The sequence below is a fragment of the Lampris incognitus genome, chromosome 13 (assembly GCF_029633865.1).
Source record: "Lampris incognitus isolate fLamInc1 chromosome 13, fLamInc1.hap2, whole genome shotgun sequence".
Lineage (NCBI taxonomy): Eukaryota > Metazoa > Chordata > Actinopteri > Lampriformes > Lampridae > Lampris > Lampris incognitus.
The window spans coordinates 26,040,251-26,059,924 of NC_079223.1; the positions used below are offsets into that span (position 1 = coordinate 26,040,251).

The following is a 19,674-nucleotide window of genomic DNA, read 5'->3' on the forward strand; positions in this document are numbered from 1 at the left end:
TATCCAACTTTGAAAGCTTGGGAGAATGGCTGTTTGTTATGACTAAAGGCAAAACAGTTTAAATAAAGATACTTTAAAAATACTTAATACCTTTTCATTTAAAGGATACTGGTAAACTAAATCCTTGGTTGACAAAAAGAAGTACCTGAACAAACTTCAAGTGACGTTTTCCTCCTAAAATACTTAAATATTTCTATTCATTCACAGTGTTGTGGAGTGGTGTTTATGGTACAGTGTTTAACTGGCGATACCAGCCAATTGTGTCACCAGAATATCTGCTGGTTTTAAACTGGAATGTTTGGGATAAACATCCGGGGGCCGGGGGGAAGTAGGCTAATCCAGATTAGAGGTTACGACGTTGCATTGCAAAACAGACTTTTATCAATGTAATGTAATAAAATGTCATTTTATTTATTTTTTGTTCTATTGTAAAGCATCTTTGGTTTCCTTGAAAGGTGTTATACAAAACTAAGTTGTTGTTTTTGTTGTTGTTGTAATGTGAAATCTGTTCATTTTTGCTGTTGGCATTCTTCTTTGTCTTTGAGAGAGAGAGAGGGAGAGAGAGAGAGAGACCGACCTTGTGAGGCAACACTACTTACTCAGTCAGAAGTAACCAAGGAATGGAAAGAAACAAAGACAAAACGATAGATAGATAGATAGATAGATAGATAGATAGATAGATAGATAGATAGATATACACAGATAGACATATAGACATGGACATATAGACAGACACAGGTAGATAGATAAACAGACAAACAGTGCTCCAGCTCTATTCCATACAGGATCAGTGTATAATTTGCAGTACACTATGTGAAAGAGGTTTCCAGAAGTCTCTGTGACTGTCCTCCATGCTTCCTCAGGTGGAAGAGGGGAGGCTGGTGCGCTCTACGTCACCCTCGCTTCTCTCTGCCACGGTGGGCCAGCGCCTTCTCAGCCAGCTAGACGATGGGACGGGGAGCACCAGCCCTGAGCAGGTCATCACCCTCTGGAGCGAGGAAGGCATTCACAACAGCAGAAATGTCCTACAGGTCAGCCAAAACCACAACCAGATCTACTTTATTTGATGTGGGATGAGTTTTATTCCAAATCTGTAGTTTAAAAATGAGATTAGATTAGACAGTTGTTTGTCACAGATTAACATTGTTGGATTGTAATAGTTTGATTGAAGCAGAATGTGATGTGATGCAAACAAGGTGTCTACACAGTTCAGTTAAAATTAATGGTTGAAAATAAGATGTGCTGTCATGAAAAACATCTTTTTCTATTTCATCAGTCATCCTCATGTTTTGCTGTCTAACAGTGTATGACAAAACAAAACCCACAATTCATAAAGGGAGGAAACACCTTCAATATGTTGAACTATTTTCTAAAGCGTGGTTTTAATCTGAAAGGACTTGCTTCCACTTCAGTCATCATAATGCCTCGGATTAAGCTGAAGCTAGTACTATTACAACACACAGACATCCAAGTTTTTTACGAAAAATACTGAATGGTATTTGTATTCTATGTTTCTCCAAGCAAAAATTTGATATAAATGTGTTTGAATGTGTGAACTGGACTCTTTCCACTCTCTCGAGTGTTGATAGATTTGCAGGTTAACCGTTGTTGGCAGATTATGTATTTCTCCCTGAATCCTGAAAGTGTCAGTGAACTTGGTTGTCAAGAGAACAAGTTTATGAACATAAATGTCCATCATATTTCTGCAATACAGGGCATGTGTTGTAGAAATCTTCTTAATAAGGACTTCCAGAGAATCAGAATCAGTTTATGTGGCCAAGTATGTGTAGGCCTACACATACAAGGAATTTGACTGTGGTTCCTTCATTGCCCTCCAGGTACTTATGTGGTATTAGGGGTGGGAATCTCTCGGCACCTCACGATTCGATTTGATTCCGATTCAGAGGGCTACGATGTGATTATAAAACCATTACTGATGCACCTTGATGCATGATTTATTTTTTCTCACTGTGTGACTACTTGCTACTTTTAAAGCATAGCATATTTGTAATTATCCATGATTAAAATAAACAGATTAATTTACTTTCATTATCTTTTATTAATATAGTAACAAATAAAAGAGATGTGTCAACTGAAAGGTCACGTTTCCCAGCATTGCAAAGAAACCAAGAAAAGAAACGAAAGTGTGCCTGTAGCAGCATCCTTGTTGTAAATTAACACGGGCTTCAGCAAGACTTCAGCAATCACTTGATAACATAAAAAGCTGTCCTCATTCACAAATAAATAATAAAGACTTCAATTGAAATACTCCTGTTATGGGCAATCAGCACAGAATCCCTCAGACAAAAAACAACAAAATGTTGCTGTATATTAAAATCAAACACAGCCTTCATACAAAAACAACATAGAATTCTGTACCAGCTCTCATACAAAACTAATGCTTTCTGTGGAATATGTGGTAAAACAACAAATAATGGAGAAAATACAAATAATAGGCCACAATGAAATCACGGAAATGCATGGAAGTGCAACATGGCAAATGTGCTTAGCTGGTGAATGCTGGAATGTGTAAGTTTTTGTGTAAGAAAGGAGTTGGTCTACATGCTCGGGTGTAAGTGTGTGCCACTGTGCAGTAACTATATCCCTTGCACGTGAGACACAAGCTGCCAGTCATTAGTAATAAAGTGCACAATTACAGTGACATAAGATTCTGTAGCAATGGATGTCCATGCATCATATGTTATTGCTATTCTACCCGCTTTGCTCAATGAGACCATGACTTTAGTTTTAGTTTCATTGTAGAATGTGGGTATCGCTGTGTTGGTGAAAAAGAACGTCGAGATGGGATGTTGTATCTCGGCTCCAAAGTGTTGCAGCATAGTGCGAAAGCCCTCGTTCTCCATGAGTGAGTAGGGGCACAAATTGTTGGCAATAAAGGTAGCGATTGACTCTGTGATTGCTTCGCCATTTCCGAGTTCGGTGGAAGCTTTGATATCACTTGTTAAATTGTTCTCTGGTTGGCAGCAACTACAACCGGCTGTTTTTCCTCTAACTCAGAGTGGAAATGTGAAATATAGTTTCTCATGTTTGTTGTGTTCCCAAAATATTTTATTTTAGTTAGACACAACTTGCATACAGTGTGGCTCTTGTCCAGGTCCCCTTTCCCTTCAATTTCATAGAAGCCAAAATGCTTCCATATGCTGGTGCCAGTCGGATTGTATCCAACTTTGGTTGCTTGTGCTCAGCCATCCTCACCAAAACTGAAGAAGGAGCCTAGTTTAGAACGTAAACACGACGCACATGTTTTACGTCCGTTATGTTTCATCATCCAGTTGGTTCAGTGGCAACCATAAGCATGCAGTCCAGTCAAGAATTGAGCTTTAAATTTCTGATTATTGAGTTTTCTGTATTGAGACAGTCTTTTATGAGAGAATCGCGATGCATCTAAGAATCGACCCCCCCCCCTCACCCCTATGTGGTATGTTTTTTGCTTTGGGGGGGTTCCCTCCCTTTACTCCCCAATTGTATCTGGCCAATTACCCCACTCTTCCAAGCTGTCCTGGTCGCTGCTCCACCCCCTCTGCCGCGCTGGTCCACCCCAAGGACAGTGCAGGACAGTGAAGAACCAGCATGGCTTTTCTCCTTTGATTTGATTTGGTTTGACATGTTGGAATATCCTCAGCTAGCTTGTTAGCTGATGGAGCTTGGGACGTTTGTTCAGTTAGGTTCTCGGCTGTTTTTTCTGGATAAAATGTCTCTCCTTTCACAAGGTGATTGGATGAAAGGAAGTTTTTGTAAGATCCGGCAGCGTTTCCAGTTGTTTTCCTGTTCTGAAGTCATGGACACAGATTCACACAACACCAGAATAACTCTGATGAGCCTTTAAAATGTTGATTTCTGTGGTTTTATGGCAACATAGCTCTATCTGTGGTTGAGGGACTTGAAACCAAAGGTAATTAAAGGCCAAGAAAGATCATGGCTGGTCAGACGAAGGGGTTTACAACGGAATGAATGTCATGTAAAGGGATTTATTATAAATACTCTTCACACAAAGCCGATGGAGAAAAAAAACACCCCTGTAGACTGAAGATGTCACTTAGTTGAGTGAAGAAACATATATGTCAATAAACAGTATCCAGATGAACTGATTCAACCTTCTTTGAACACCCCTATATATACGTGAAAGGACATATTAACACACATGGTAAATAGACAACAGGACTTCAAAAATGTCTACACAGGAAATGCCTGTTGTGTTTGTTGACTCTTGATTCTAAATTTGTATTGATATAAACTTGCATTTATCATCTAAAATGTGATTTAATTCCAGTTGTGTGTGTTTGTGTAGACTCTGGATTTCTCTCTAGAGGAGAAGTTGAGTCTGGTTGATCTGACTCTTGCTCTGGATAATGAGCTGCTGGTCAGCGGGAATGGAATCCATCAGGCTGCCCTCATCTCCTACAAGAATGAGATCCAGTATCTCCAGTAAGTTCTTACACCCAGACCCAGTTCTGGATATTGATATATATCTAACAATATCTTCTTACACATGTAAAGATACGATAACCAAAGTCAACATGAAACATCATGCAGATGGTACCATTCCTCTTTACTATGATGTATTTCCAAGTAAAACAGGATATTATAGCAGGCCAAAATGTAGGGAGTTATGTGATTTGATTGGACAATGCAAAACATTTGATGATATTATTGGTTGGAATGTTGCTCGCCCACCCACTGCGACTTGGTGACACACTCACAAAAACTTCTCTGTTTTAGAGGAAGTTAAGGTGTTTAGATGTCTATATATATAAAGCGAGAGTGTATGTTTGTATGGTCACTTAAAACTGCAGAAATACTCATTGTAGAACAAAAAGAATGGTATCTTTACAATCAGCACTTTCCAAGGATTGCACAGTTCGAAAAATATTTCAAAAACCAAGTAAAACATTTGATTTATTTGCGAAATTGAGTTTATTTTGCTCGCTCTGCTTCTTCTTCTTCCATCCCCTTACAGCAGTCCTTCTCCGCCATCCATCGTCTCACAGTGCCACCGAGTGGTGATGGAGTGTAGTGTCCACAAACAAAACATCTCCCCCATTACTCATGGAAATACTACTATGTCACTATGACTGAACTTAGCCTAAGCGGTTTTAAACATTTTCCACCTGGAGAAACAAGCAAAACAAAAACAAAAACTTGACCTCCAGATGGACCACATACAACTTCAAAAAAAACAAAAAACAAAAAAAACAAACAAACAAAGAAAAATTAAATTCAAATACTAGAGCACAGTTTGGTGGGTTTGTAAAATGACAGGTTAGGCTTCTTAGACTGTGAAATTGCAATCGGTGATGGGGGACATTTGATTGTTGATGTTTACCATAAACCAACAAAGACTTCTAAAATGATTGGAGTAAATCTTTCTGCTCCATGTTTCTCACATGGCCAGTTCAGTTGTATGTAGCTGCCTCCAGAACTGGTAGTGCAGAAAAGCTTTCTATCCTAGTGCCAAATAGTAAGACACGCAACGTGATTTACCTTGAGGTGCTTGAGCACTGAGCGACTAATACACACATTGGCAAAGAAGCTTGATGAATGGATTGAAAGTTATGACATTTAATAACTTTTGTTAATAATATTTGTTTATTCCACATTCGTTTATCACATGTATCATATCATGAATTGTCCTATATTTCATCATCAATTGTATCATAAAGAGCAGATTGTGTTGGTTGTTTTGGTGAGAACATTTTCCCCGGGCAACGCCGGGTACCTCTGCTAGTTGATGTATAAAACTGAATTTTTTGCATTTTTTTCACAAGTTGTTGAATGGGTGCATAATGACTGGAGCTGACAAATGCGCTAACAAGTAGTTTTAATTCATGTTGTCTTTAAGAGTCTATCCGAGGTTCATCACATTGAACTGTTTGGTAATGTAAAGTATAATATCAACCCAAAATTAGTTTTCAAACAATAGTCCCTCAAATCATTGCCATCATACAATACTGTGATTGCAACCATTCCCCAATCCTCTGTGAATAGTACACATTACCATTAAAACTGTAGTTAATGCTCACGGCAATTTGCATATGAAACCGATGGTTTTTGGTCATTATGCCGCTATATTGTTTAAAAGGGTGGGGATACCTGCAGTGAGTTGAGACTGAAGAGGTCACTTAGATGAGTGATGAAACATTTCTCTTAATAAATGTTGTGTCCAGATGAACTGATTCAATTTTCTTTCTTTGATTTTCTTACCTGGAGTATTGAGCATGCATAAAGATACTCCCTCAAATATTTCACACCTCATTTCGTGAGAAATTATAGGTAACATTCTCTCTTTATCATTATTTTAGATAACGAAACTGTGCATCACATTATGACAGTATCTGAATTTCATCCCAATACAAAACCACTGAGAGATGATAAATGATATTGAATTATTGCCCTGCCCTTCCCAGTTCCCCCAGTAAGTTCCCATAATTTCAACCAGTTCTGTTAGACTGGGCTGGACTTGAAGGTCTCTGTAAATTAACTGGACTCTCATGTATGTCAGCCTTTCATTAACTGTCACTGGACTTGTTCCAAGAAGTGTCCGCAGTAACATCACACATCAGCTTCCTGGTTTAAGTTCTATTGGCAGAGCAAGGTACTATAACCCCAGCAGGGTAGAGGTTAAATTCCTTGTGTAGCTTTCTGCGTCTGTAGTGAGGTACGTGTTGAGATAGATGGTCTGTTCATCCTTCAGTATCTCAGGCCTCCTTCTGATCGTCTTAGACTTCTACCTCTGTCCTTGGTGCTGGGTGGTGTCCTGCCTTCTGTGTTCCGGCAGGGCAGCGGTGAGAGCTGCCAAGTGCTTTCTGGGGCACTTGGGTGGCAGCTTGTCGTCATGGGTGTGGGCTGTGGACTGCGGGGGGGGGGGGGGGGGGGTGCTGGCTGTCGGAGTTTTTCCTGCTGCGTGGCTTTTTTGTGATGGGTGCCGTGGGTGGTGAGGAAACCGCGTGTCTGGCTGTCCACAGGCGCTCATGGGGCCCGGTCTGTCCTGGGGGAGGTTGCTCTTGGGTGTATTCGGCCACGTGGGTGTATGTTCGGTGCGTGCAGCTGGATGGGGCGTCTAGCTGGTGATGGTGTGGATGGGCATTGGGCCCCCCCTGCCTGGATGGGCTACATCGATCTGTCGGTTACAGGGCCCGGCTGTGGGCTGGTGGTCTGTGCTTGCCATCTGCAGCTCGGTTCCCACACCCAATACATTCTGCTGTGATACTACATTCTGTTAGATCTGTGGTGAGTATATGCTTAAGGCTAAATGACGCACCATGATTGCGCTTATTAAGAAAGCCTATGAGCTTGGATGTAAAATTGGTGACCAAGAGAAACCCTGGGCTCCTGACATTTGTTGCGCAACATGTGCAGTCAACCTGAGAGCTTGGCTCAGAGGTACTCGGAAGTCAATGCCATTTGCAGTCCCAGTGATATGGCGAGAACAGAAGTATCATGTGATGGACTGTTCTGTCTGACCAATGTATCTGGCTTCTCTACTAAAAATAAGAAATCTATTAAATACCCCAATCTGCCTTCAGCCATGAGACTAATGTAAGATGATGACAGTTTGCCAGTACCGAAGCCACTAGAGACATGGAGCCTAGATGAGGCAGATGAAGATGCCACAGCACATGAACCAGATGTGGAAAATGACTATCATAAATTGTCTATCATAATCTCTAATTTTTTTTCAGGAAGTAAAACGTTTGAAAAAAAATTTTGTCCAGATCATCACCTCTTCTCTTAACCCATATTCCACTTCTCTTTCCCATATCTTCATGATATGGCTGATAAACTTCATACCTCTGTAGTTACCACAGCTCTGGCCATCACCCTTATTCTTGAAACTCGACACCAGTATGCTTGTTCTTCTTCTCAGGCATCCTCTCAATTTCCAAGATTATGTTAAACAGTCTAGTTAAAAACTTCACTGCCATCTCTCCTAAACACCTCCATGCCTCCACAGGTATGTCATCTGGACCAACCGCCTTTCCACTCTTCATCCTCTTTATAGCTGCACTCACTTCCTCCTTGTTAATCCACTGCCCTTCCTGATTCACTATTCCCACATTATCCAATTTCTCTTTCTCTTCATTCATCTGTCCCTCAAAGTACTCCTTCCACCTTCTCAACACACTGTCCTCATTTGTCAGCACATTTCCATCTCTATCCTTGATCACCCTAACCTGTTGCACATCCTTCCCAGCTCAGCCCCACTGTCTAGCCAACTGTTACAAGTCCTTTTCTCCCTCCTTAGTGTCCAACCTCTCATACAACTCACTGTACGCCTTTTCTTTTGCCTTCGCCACCTCTCTTTTAACTTTATGCCCCATCTCCTTGTTCTGTCTACTTTCTTCATCCCTCTTACTATCCCACTTCTTTGCCAACCTCTTCCTCTCTATACTTTGCTGCACTTCCCCATTTCACCACCAAGTCTCCTTGTCTTCCTTCCTCTGTCCAGATGACACATCAAGTAGCTTCCTAGCTGTCTGTCTCCTGCACTATTTCTGCAGTGGTTGCACAGCCATCCGGCAACTCTTCACTACCACCTAGTGCCTGTCTTAATGCATCCCTGATATCCACACAACAGTCTTCCCTCTTCAACTTCCACCATTTGATCCTTGGCTCTGCCTTTCAAAGTCCTCCTCTTCTTGGTCTCCAAAGTCATCCTACAGACCACCATCAGATGCTGCCTAGTTATGTTCTCCCTTGTCACCACCTTGCAGTCGCCAGTCTCTTTCAAATCGCACATCCTGATAAGATATAGTCTACCTGTGTACACCTTCCTCCAGTCTTATACATCACCCTGTGTTCCTCCCTCTTCTTGAAATATGTATTCACCACAGCCATTTCCATCCTTATCGTAAAATCCACCACCATCTGTCCTTCCACATTCCTCTCCTTGACACCATACCTGTTCATCACCCCTGTTCCCTTCACCAACATGTCCGTTGAAGTCTACTCCAGTCACCACTCTGTCCTCCTTGGGTGGTGGGTCTCTACCACCTCATTGAACTCGTTCCAGAATTATTCCTCTCTTCCATTTCACACCCAACTTGCGGGGCATTTGCGCTGATAACATTCATAATCACACCTTTGATTTCCAGCATCATACTCATCACTCTGTTCAACACACTCTTCACCTACAACACACTCTTGACATACTCTTCCTTCAGAATTACCCCTACCCCATTTCTGCTCCTATCCCTACAATGGTAGTAGAGTTTGAACCCACCTCCCTTGCTCCTGGCCTTACTCCCCTTCCACCCGGTCTCTTGCACACACAGTATATCTAGTCAAATTACAAATTTGCCTCAGTGGGCTTGACAGCAACACAACATCCTGTCCTATCTACCTTCCTTCTCTTCATCATATCAGCCAGCTCTCTCCCTTTTCCAGTCATAGTACCAACGTTCAAAGTTCTGACTCTCACTTCCACACTCCTACCCTTCCTCCTCTCCCGCTGCTTCTGGACATGCCTTCCCCCTCTCCTTCTCCTTTGCTCATCAGTAGCATAGTTTCCACTGGTACACTGTTGGCCAACAGTATCGGTGGTGGTCGTTGGTAACCCGGGCCTCGACTGATCTGGTATGGAAATATGATTTATGATCCACATATTTGATTTGGCAAACGATTTTACGCCGGGCGTGTCCGGGTAGCATGGCGATCTATTCTGTTGTCTACCAACACAGGGATCGCCAGTTTGAATCCCCATGTTACCTCCGGCTTGGTCAGGCGTCCCTACAGACACAATTGGCTGTATCTGTGGATGGGAAGCTGGATGTGGGTATGTGTCCCCATCGCTGCACTAGCGCCTCCTTGTGTCAGTCGGGGTGCCTGTTCAGGGGGGAGGGGGAACTGGGGGAATAGCGTGATCTTCCCACGCACTACGACCCCTGGCAAAACTCCTCACTGTCAGGTGAAAAAAAGCGGCTGGCGACTCCACATGTATAGGAGGAGGCACATGGTAGTCTGCAGCCCTCCCTGGATCGGCAGAGGGGGTGGAGCAGCAACTGGGACGGCTCTGAAGAGTGGAGTAATTGGCCGGATACAATTGGGAGGGAAAAAGGGGGGGGGGGGTAAAAAAAAAAGGATTTTACGCTGGATGCCATTCCTGACACAACCCTCCCCATTTATCCAGGCTTGAGACCGGCACTAAGAATGCACTGGCTTTTGCATCCTCAGTGGCTGGGTTGACAACTTTTAAGCATTTCGTGCATCACTGTTATATTTTAGTTTCTTTTATAGTTTCTTATATATAATTGTGTTTTTAATTTTTGACTGTGGTCGTGTTTGTATTATAGTTTCCATTTAATTTTAATGTTCCATGTCAAGTCAAGTCAATTTTATTTATATAGCCCAATATCACAAATTACAAATGTCAACTTGATATTGTCATTTGTATTTAAATAGTTGGAATTTTTCTTTTAAACTATTAATCATAAAAAAATTAGGCTTTTTCCCAAACCACTCTACAATTAATGCCTCACATTCACCCACACACACACACCCACACACCAATGGTGGTGTCAACGATGCAAGGTATAAAACCAGGTCATTGGGAGCAATTAGGGGTTAGGTTTCTTGCTCAGGTACACCCTCATATTTTTGCCAGGGGCCGAAGATCAAACTGGCAATCCTCCAGTTACCAGATGACCTGCTCTGCCTCCTGAGACATAGCAGCCCCTGCGCGACGGGCTGTTCAAATATTTGTAGTGAACTTGAAAGCACTTTGTAAAGCCTGTCGGCAAGCTCGCACATTTTTTTACGAAGTGGACTTTCTAGTTAATCGTAATCACCTAGTGTGCGGGGTCTTAAAATTCCTTGTGTGTTCATCATATGTGTTCAACTCCTATTCATTGTGTTTGTTAAGGTTGCAGGCTGAACAGGCCAGCCGGGAGAGGGATAAGGTGAAGACGGACTTGGACCGAGCCGACCGCAGAAACCTGCAGTTGGTCAGAGAGGTGGACGACCACCACACTACCATGGAAACACTCAACCAGACCAAGATCAGGTTAACACTGTGTGTGTGTGTGTGTGTGTGTGTGTGTGTGTGTGTGTGTGTGTGTGTGTGTGTGTGTGTGTGTGTGTGTGTGTGTGTGTGTGAGAGAGAGAGAAAGAGAGAGATTAAAAAAACAAACAAACCAACAAAGAATGTCTTAACACAAATGAGATGTTCCTTCTGGAAGAAAACATCCTGCTGAAAGACAAGTTGGACTTTGATTTCGACATATTTGTGTCTCAACAGTTGAAAATGCTTTCCTCGGGCGTCCAGGTGGTGCAGCAGTCTATTCCGTTACCTCCGCCTTGGTTGGGCATCCTTACAGACCCAGTCGGCTCTGTGCATAACTGTAGTCCACTGACTTCCGTTTTCTATTGCAGTTGTCATAACCATTTTCCTGTTTGTTGGTGTATGCTACTGACAATGGCATATTTTTCACGATGCCTGCAAGACTTACCATGGATAAATGTCAACGACATGCACAGAATTATTGACAAACGTTCACCTGCACCTACCGGCAAACGGGTGAAAAGTTTCAAGTTGTACATATCAAGTTATGTCCACAATTATGAGGGTCTGTCTGTCTGGACTCATACTCATAATTGTAGATAGGCTTTTTCAATGCAGAAACTTTGATCATACAGCAACCCTGTGCAAGCATGAAGCAGTAACTTATAATCCATTCATATAAAAAAAATCTACTTTAGAATTGTGATTGATTGAATTAGCATACAACACATTATCAGCCAATGAATTTTGAGGGAGGGGCCTGTTTTGACCAGCTGCTCTCTGATTGGCAGGGAACTGGAGCAGGAGTTCCGTGATAGGCTGACGGCCCTGCGGAGCGAGTCAGAGCTGGAGAGTGAGGTGCTGCTGCAGCAGGCAGAGAGAGATCGAGTCAAACTGCAGGAGGAGGTGAAGCTGCTGCGTCTGCAGGAGGTCAGCCTGCAGGGGGAGCTGTGCTGCAGCAAACAGGTAACAGGAAGTGCATTAACAAAAACGATATTACTTTAGTCTGAACGAAAGGTACGACACTCAAACAGCCACTAGGGGCACTTGAAGCAACGTAAGCAACAGTAGCCAAGCAGATCTCTAAATTAGTCATTTGAGTACGATCATCAGTTCTTATAGGCACATACAGCTGAGTATCATCTGTATAGCAATGGAAATTTATTCCATAACAGCATAAAATTTGGCCAAGAGGTAAAATATAAAGAAATAAAAGTAGAGGACCCAGAACCGAGCCCTGAGGTATGCCATATTTTACATCAGAGAATTGCAATGTAATATTATTAAAGCAGACACACTGTGTTCTTTCGGGTAAGTATGACTTTAGCCAAGAGAGAGCTAAGCTCTGGCTCCTTTAGATGCGAAGGAGCAGCTGCTGTACTCAAGCTCCCTCCGGATGTCCGAGCTCCTCACCCTAAGGCTGAGCCCAGCCCAGACACCCTACGGAGGAAACTCATTTCTGCGATCTCACTCTTTCGGTCACTACCCAAAGCTTATGACCATATGTGAGGGCTGGAACGAAGATTGACTGGTAAATTGAGAGCTTTGCCTTCCGGTTCAGCTCCTTCTTCACCACAACGGTCCGGTACAATGTCCGCATTACTGCTGATGCTGCACCAATCTGCCTGTCAATCTCCTACTCCATCCTACCCTCACCCGTGAACAAGACCCCGAGAAACTTGCACTCCTTCACTTGAGGCAACAACTCATCCCCAACCTGGAGGGAGCAATCCACCATATTCTGGTAGAAAACCATGGCCTCAGACTTGGAGGTGCTGACTCTCATCCCAGCCATTTCATACTCAGCTGCAAACTGCCCCAGCGCGCGCTGGAGGTCGCGTTCTGATGAAGCCAACAAAATCACATCATCTGCGAAGAGCAGAGATGCAGTTCTGAGGTTCCCAAAACGGACTCACTCCTCACCTTGGCTGCGCCTTGAGATCCTGTCCACGAATATCACAAACAGAATCGGAGACAAGGGACAGCCTTGGTGGAGTCCAACACCCACTGAAAACGTGTTTGACTTTGTGCCAAGAATGCGGACACAGCTCTCACTTTGGTTATACAAGACCGGATGGCTTGTAGCAACTGTTCCAGTACCTCATACTCCTGCAGTACCCCCCACAGAGTGCCCCGGGGTACACGGTCATAAGCCTTCTCCAAGTCCACAAAACGCTGTAGAATGGCTGGTCAAACTCCCATGCCCCCCTCTGCACTTCCACAAGGATAAAGAGTTGGTCCGTTGTTCCACTGCCAGGACGAAATCCGCATTGTTCCTCCTGGATCCGAGGTTCGACAGTCGGTGGGAGCCTCCTTTTGGACACCCTAGAGTAGACTTTCCCAGGGAGGCTGAGCAATGTGATGCCCCGATAATTGGAGCACACCCCTCGGTCCCCCTTTTTGAATATGGGAACCACCACCCCAGTCTACCACTCCGCAGGTACTGTCCCCAACCTCCACGCGACACTGAAGAGGTGTGTCAACCAAGATGCCCAACAATGTCCAGAGCCTTCAGCATGTCAGGGCGAATCTCATCCACACCCGGCGCCTTGCTACCGAGGAGCTTTTTAACAGACCTCTGCCAGGGATATGGGTGGGGCGTCCCCTGAGTCTTCAGACTCTACCTCCTCCACTGAGGACGTGTTAGTTGGGTTCAGTAGCTCCTCAAAGTGTTCTTTCCACCACTCGACAACATCCCCAGTCCGAGTCAACAGTTCCCCTACCCGGCTGAACACAGCCTGAGTCAAGCCCTGCTTCCCCTTCCTGAGTCGCCAGATGGTTTGCCAGAACTTTCTTGAGGCCAACCGAAAGTCCTTCTCCATAGCCTCACCGAACTTCTCCCACACCCGAGTTTTTGCTTCCGCGACCACCAAAACGGCAGCCCTTCTGGCCTCCCAGTACCTGTCTGCTGCTTCAGGAGACCCCTGGGCCAACCAAGTCTGAAAGGCCTTCTTCAGCCTGACGGCTTCCCTCACCGCCGGTGTCCACCAGCGGGTTCTTAGGTTGCTGCCTCGACAGGCACCGATGACCTTATGACCACAGCTCCTGCCTGCAACATCTACAATAGAGGCTTTGAACATGACCCACTCAGACTCCATGTCCCCAGCTTCCCTCGGGATACAGGATACACGAGAACTTCTTCCGGAGGTGGGAGTTGAAGACCTCACAGACAGGGGCCTCTGCCAGACGTTCCCTGTTCACCCTCACTACACGTTTGGGTTCGCCAGGTCTGTCCGGCAGCCTTCCCCATCATCTGATCCAACTCACCACCAGGTGGTGATCAGTTGACAGCTCTGCTCCTCTCTTCACGCGAGTATCCAAAACATACGGCCACAGATCTGATGATACAACCACAAAGTCTATCATCGATCTTCGGCCTAAGGTGTTCTGGTACCAAGTACACTTAAGAACTACCTTATGTTCTAAAACTACAGTGAGGTGTAAATTGTGACGAGTGACATGGATTCCTCAAAACCACCAGAGAGTTTGAAATTTACCGGAAATGTTAACCGCAACTGGCGCACCTTCAAGCAGCAGTTTTAGGGCAGCCCCAGAAAGAAGGCCAGTTATCAACAAAGCCGAATCCCTGCTCAACAAGCCAACCAGCGGTTCATTGAGATGAACCTACTGTCCAGCTCATCATTAAATGAGATCATTAAACTCTTAAATGTGTTTTTGTCTGTATGCTGCACTGCTGTGGGCTGGGGGAAATTTCATTTCACTCCATGCGCACAAGTACATGAGGAGAAATTACAAAGTGTTCCTGATTCCTGACTTGATGAAGCAAAACTTGTTTTCCTTCGATAATGGATGGTAAAAGCAGTCTGGGACATGTCCACCAACAAAGTAATCGTATGCTTCTAAAGACTTGTAAGCCTTCATTGATTCTTTGGTAAATATACTTGGTGTATCTATGAGCTATTCAGTCACGTCCCTCCAGTTGATGTTTGGCAACTTCGTCATATCACTTGTCCAGTGAGCTTCAGCAAGCATAAATGGATTGGGAAGTTTATCTGTAGTGCTTAGTGTAAGTTTCGACTCGTGATGCTTTCTCTCTCCCTTGCTTAGACCTTCAACATATTCTGAGATTTCCATTTTCTCAAATTTCTAAATTTTCTCGGTTTAATTTTGTTTTATACACTTTCAGCTGTGGGTTTCATAGGTATGCACATTGTTTCTTGGCCATGTTTTGCCATGCGTTCTGTGCGCATCTTGTTTACAACGCAGCTTTTACGTCATGCAATAAGGGGTCTATTGGACTTAGGTGTCAACAAGCAGTGCACAAAGGCAATGCATAGGGTGCATGTAAGCGATTTTTTTATATTAATACCATCAGATGTGGAGGTGTTCATGAAAGAGCTGGGTCTTTAGCTTCTTCTTAAAGATGGAGAGGCACCCAGTGGATCGAATGGAGTTTGGAACCGGAGAACTACAGAAGAGAAGAGTCTGGCTAGTGACTTAGGGCCCCGTTATGCTGGAAGTTCCAGGTGCCTTTTATTGAGAAAGTATAATGAGTGGGACTGAGTGTTGACCTGATCGAGGGAGTTCAGGTAGGCGGAAGCCGATCTACTTGCTGTTTTGTAAGCGATCATCAAGATTTTGAATTTGATGCTGACAGCAACTGGAAACCAGTGGAGGGATATGAATGGCAAAGTGATGTGCTGTTTTGGGTTGGTTGAAGATCAGACGCGCTGCCGTGTTCTGGGTCATTTGCAGAGGTTTGAAAGTGCATGCAGGGAGACCTGTCAGTAAGGAGTTGCAGTAGTCAATGTGTGAAAAAACAAGAGCATGTACCAGGAGTTGTGCCGCATGCTCAGACAGGTAGGCACGACCAAGCAATAAAGGCCACATGAACCTTACAGGTTTGTTGGTCATCAATCATGAAAGTGAGGTGTTGATTATGTGTGTGACTGCAGGGTTTAGTGCAGGGAAATGGTCTGTAGGAGGCTGGATGGTATTAGGTCCACCAGACAGGTAATGGGACGAGAGTCTAGCAGAAGGTTGGAGATTTCTTCCTTGGTCAGAGGGGAGAATGAGGTGGTGAGACACTGTTAGCTGGCATCGGTAGACAGAGTTGGTCAGGCTCAGAGAACTGGTAACTGATGGCAGAAACCTTATCAGTAAAATACGAGGTGAACATGTCAGGAGTGGAGCAGAGTGGAGGTTGGAGAAGGAGGCGGATTGAGGAGAGAGTTAAAAGCAAAAAAAATTTTTTGAGCATCAGTGGCTCCACAGATCTTTTCCTAATAGTAAGTGGTTCTAGCTGTTTTTAAGCTGGAGGAGAATGATGCTAGTAGACAGTGATAGTCACTGAGGTCAGTGAACACTCTGGTTTTATGCCATTTTCTCTGCTGCTATGAGCCCCACCCATTTCTTTCTGATGATCTCAGTGAGTCACGGACTGGGGGGGGGGGGGGATAGCGAGCAGGTTTGGATGCTAGATTGAGATTGTTTAGAGAGGAGGCTAGTGGGGAACAAAGCGTGTCTGTAGCCTCGTTGACAGGGAGTGAAGAGAATTTATTATGAGGAGGCATGGAAGCCAAGACTTCATTGGAAAGCTGGGTAGGTGTAAGGGGCTGGAAGTTTTGGCGGAAGGCACTATTTTGGGAAGAATGTTCCCTTTCCAGTAAGGAGGCCGTGAATTGAATAAAGAAGTGGTCTAACAGATGTAGGTGGGTGACAGTCAGATTTACTGTGCAGCATTTTCAAGTCAAAATCAGATCAAGAGCATTGCCCGCTTTGTGTGTATGGGGGGTGGGGACCTGTCTGAGGTCAAAAGAGGACAGAAGAGACAGGAAGTCAGTCTCTTGGGTTTTGTCAGTAAGCATATTCATGTCTCACCATCAGGAATGGGTGAGAGTAACATGTCTAGTTCGACTACAAAGTTCCCCAGTTGACACCCTGGTGGGTGGTATATGACAACCACAAATAGCTTAATAGGAGCAGTGACCATGATTGCATGGTATTCAAAGAAGTTGTTTAGCGGAGAAAGCTTAGTGAATTTCCAGTCTTTAGAAATGAGGACACCCATACCGCCTCCACGCCCAACAGAATGTGGTGTGTGTGAGGAAGCAGAGTCAACAGAGATTTGGCCAGTTTGGCAATGTTTTCTGGACATATTCAGGTTTCGTTCAGAGCTAGCACCTGAATGTCTGAAAGATTAGCAAGTGCTTGGATAAATTCTGTTTTATTTACAGCCGATTGGTAACTCCATAAGCCAAAAGTAAAGGAGTGAGTAGAGGAGGCTTTCCTGAGTGAAGAGAGGTTCTCAGGGTTACATTGTCTGCGACAGATGTGATTTTTTATTTTTTTCCCCCCCGAGAACCATGAATGACAGGAATGTCTTTGTAGCACATGGTGAGTGAGGCAGGCAAACAGAAAATAGTAAAAAAGGGAATTACCAGTCAGTGTCCTTGCTTGGTGGACTCGCGCAGGTAGACTTGCAGGTCTTTACCCAGTGAGGGCAGATGTTTCCACTGACGCTACAGCGCAGCTGTGTGTTTAAATATCAGGAAGTACCACAGCTGAACCATACCCTGTCTGATTTTCAAAACAAAGGAAGCAATAGAGGGTGCGACTGGTGTCAGCTGACCCACCTATTGAAGCTCAGAGAGTTAAACTAGCAGGTGCTCAGCCCAACAAAGCCTGATAATGGCCTAAATTCAAATAAAAACTCAAAACAAATTTTAAGTCACTTACCAACTGACTGCAATGTCCTATGTTCAAGTTCAGAGCTTGTTCTGCTGGGTTTAGTACAATCTCTTGTATAGGCTGTTATTGGAAAAACATGCCCCCATCTGATTTTCACAACAAATGAAGCAATAGAGGGCGCGACCTGCGTCTGCTGACCTAGCTATTGAAGTTCAGAGAGTGGAACTAGCAAGTGCTCGGCCCAATAAAGGAAGCAATAGAGGGCACGACCCTCATCTGCTGACCCAGCTATTGAAGCTCGGAGAGTGGAACTAGCAAGTGCTCAGCCCAACAAAGCCTGGTAATGACCTAAATCCGAATCAAAACTCAAAACAAGTTTTAAATCATTTACCAACTGACTGCAATGTCCTATGTTCAAGATCAGAACTTGCAGTTGTTTCAGTTTAACCAGTGACCATGTTTTGGTGACTTTCAGCCATGTGCCTCCATGGTTGTCGTGGTGACGGCAGCTGTTGAAAACCTTAAAAGCCTTAAATTATGTTAAATTGAATGTTCAGTCGTCTGGTCCTTTTTGTCCTACATTATGTAAATTAAACAGAAGCATTCACATTTGTTGAAGTTACTTTTAATGTGGGGAAAACATAGATTAGCAGAGCAGCTAGCGTCTAATGGGGAATTTGACATTATAGCATTACAGGTTAAATGATCGAATTTGGGTCACTGTTTGATTGAGGATAACGTATAAAATACTGCTGCAGTGTCGGCTGTGGTTTGTTTCCCACATTATAAAAAACATTACGAGACGCGTATGAGTCTTTCTGAGCACAATTTAACTTACATTAATGGTCAGAGTAGATATTAAACATAGATGTCTTTATGCATGCTCAATAATCCAGGTAAGAAAATCAAAGAAAGCTGAGTCAGTTCATTTGGACACGTTTATTGACAGAAACATTTCATCTCTTATCTAAGTGACTTCTTCAGTCTACGAAGAAGTCACTTAGATAAGTGATGAAACGTTTCTCTCAAACGTGTCCAGATGAACTGATTCAACCTTCTTTGATTAAACACAGATGAGTGTGCGTTTAAAACTGATTAGGTAAAGTAAAATTAAATGCTTTTGGAGGACACTACATGTTCTGTTCGTGTTTTCAACAGCTGCCATCACTAAGGTCACCAGTTAACATGGTCACTTGTTAAACAACAGGGATAGCGGGAGTCTTTCCTTCTCTAAATAACTTAAATTCTGTTTAATTAACATAGCATAAAGTAGAAAATTATTGTTTATATATCATGGCATAATGTAGATGATTGTTCAAACAAATCTAAGTTCAACAACCAAAGTTTTGTCCACCTAACCACAGCGCCCCCATCTGCATATCTGCTGTAGATGCACTGCCACTGCTTTATTCCTGCACAGGATGAACCATTAGTCCACAGCTATGCATGGTGTCGACTGGTCCTTCTGATAGTTGACTAGCCGACTTTTCTGTGAAACCCCCTACATATAAAACAGTCAGTCATATTTACTGACTGTTTTATAATGGTACAAGCCAGACTGTTTCAGGAGAGAAATATAAGACAGGTTGAAGGAAAATGAAGAGTCAAGAAATTCAAATTTTAATTGAAATCAATAATTTATTCCAGAATCCAGGGGATCTTGTATAACTACAGGGACAAATAACTGTACAGTTCACTTAACTACATCAGAGTCATTGTAAGTTTAATGAATATTTTCTCAGTGTTATTCAAGACAAATTTGTGATTTATTCGATAGATATTACCTCTGTTGTGAATAGTAATACAAGTCAAACATTGTCTCTTCATCTGCCAGACAGCAAACTACATATAGGAAAAATACTTTTCTTGAAAAATAATTTTTCTTCCTTTTTTTGGAAATGATTTACATTTTGTTTTCCTCTTAGTTTCCATTTCAACAAGATTTTAATGTTACTACATTTGTTTGGCATCAAGGGAGACCTTTCATGAACTTCCTTTAATTCAAC

General features: G+C 43.4%; 1 protein-coding gene across 3 annotated transcripts in view; it reads left to right on the forward strand.

Moving 5' to 3' along the window:
• ninl (ninein-like) overlaps nt 1–19,674 on the forward strand; it is a 119,549-nt gene that overhangs the window by 59,785 nt on the left and 40,090 nt on the right. For all 3 annotated transcript variants that reach the window (XM_056291734.1, XM_056291733.1, XM_056291735.1), the window contains exons 8-11: nt 864–1,031; nt 4,310–4,446; nt 10,880–11,020; nt 11,809–11,983. In XM_056291734.1, coding sequence (XP_056147709.1) covers nt 864–1,031; nt 4,310–4,446; nt 10,880–11,020; nt 11,809–11,983 — 621 coding nt within the window. The remainder of the gene's footprint in view (nt 1–863; nt 1,032–4,309; nt 4,447–10,879; nt 11,021–11,808; nt 11,984–19,674) is intronic.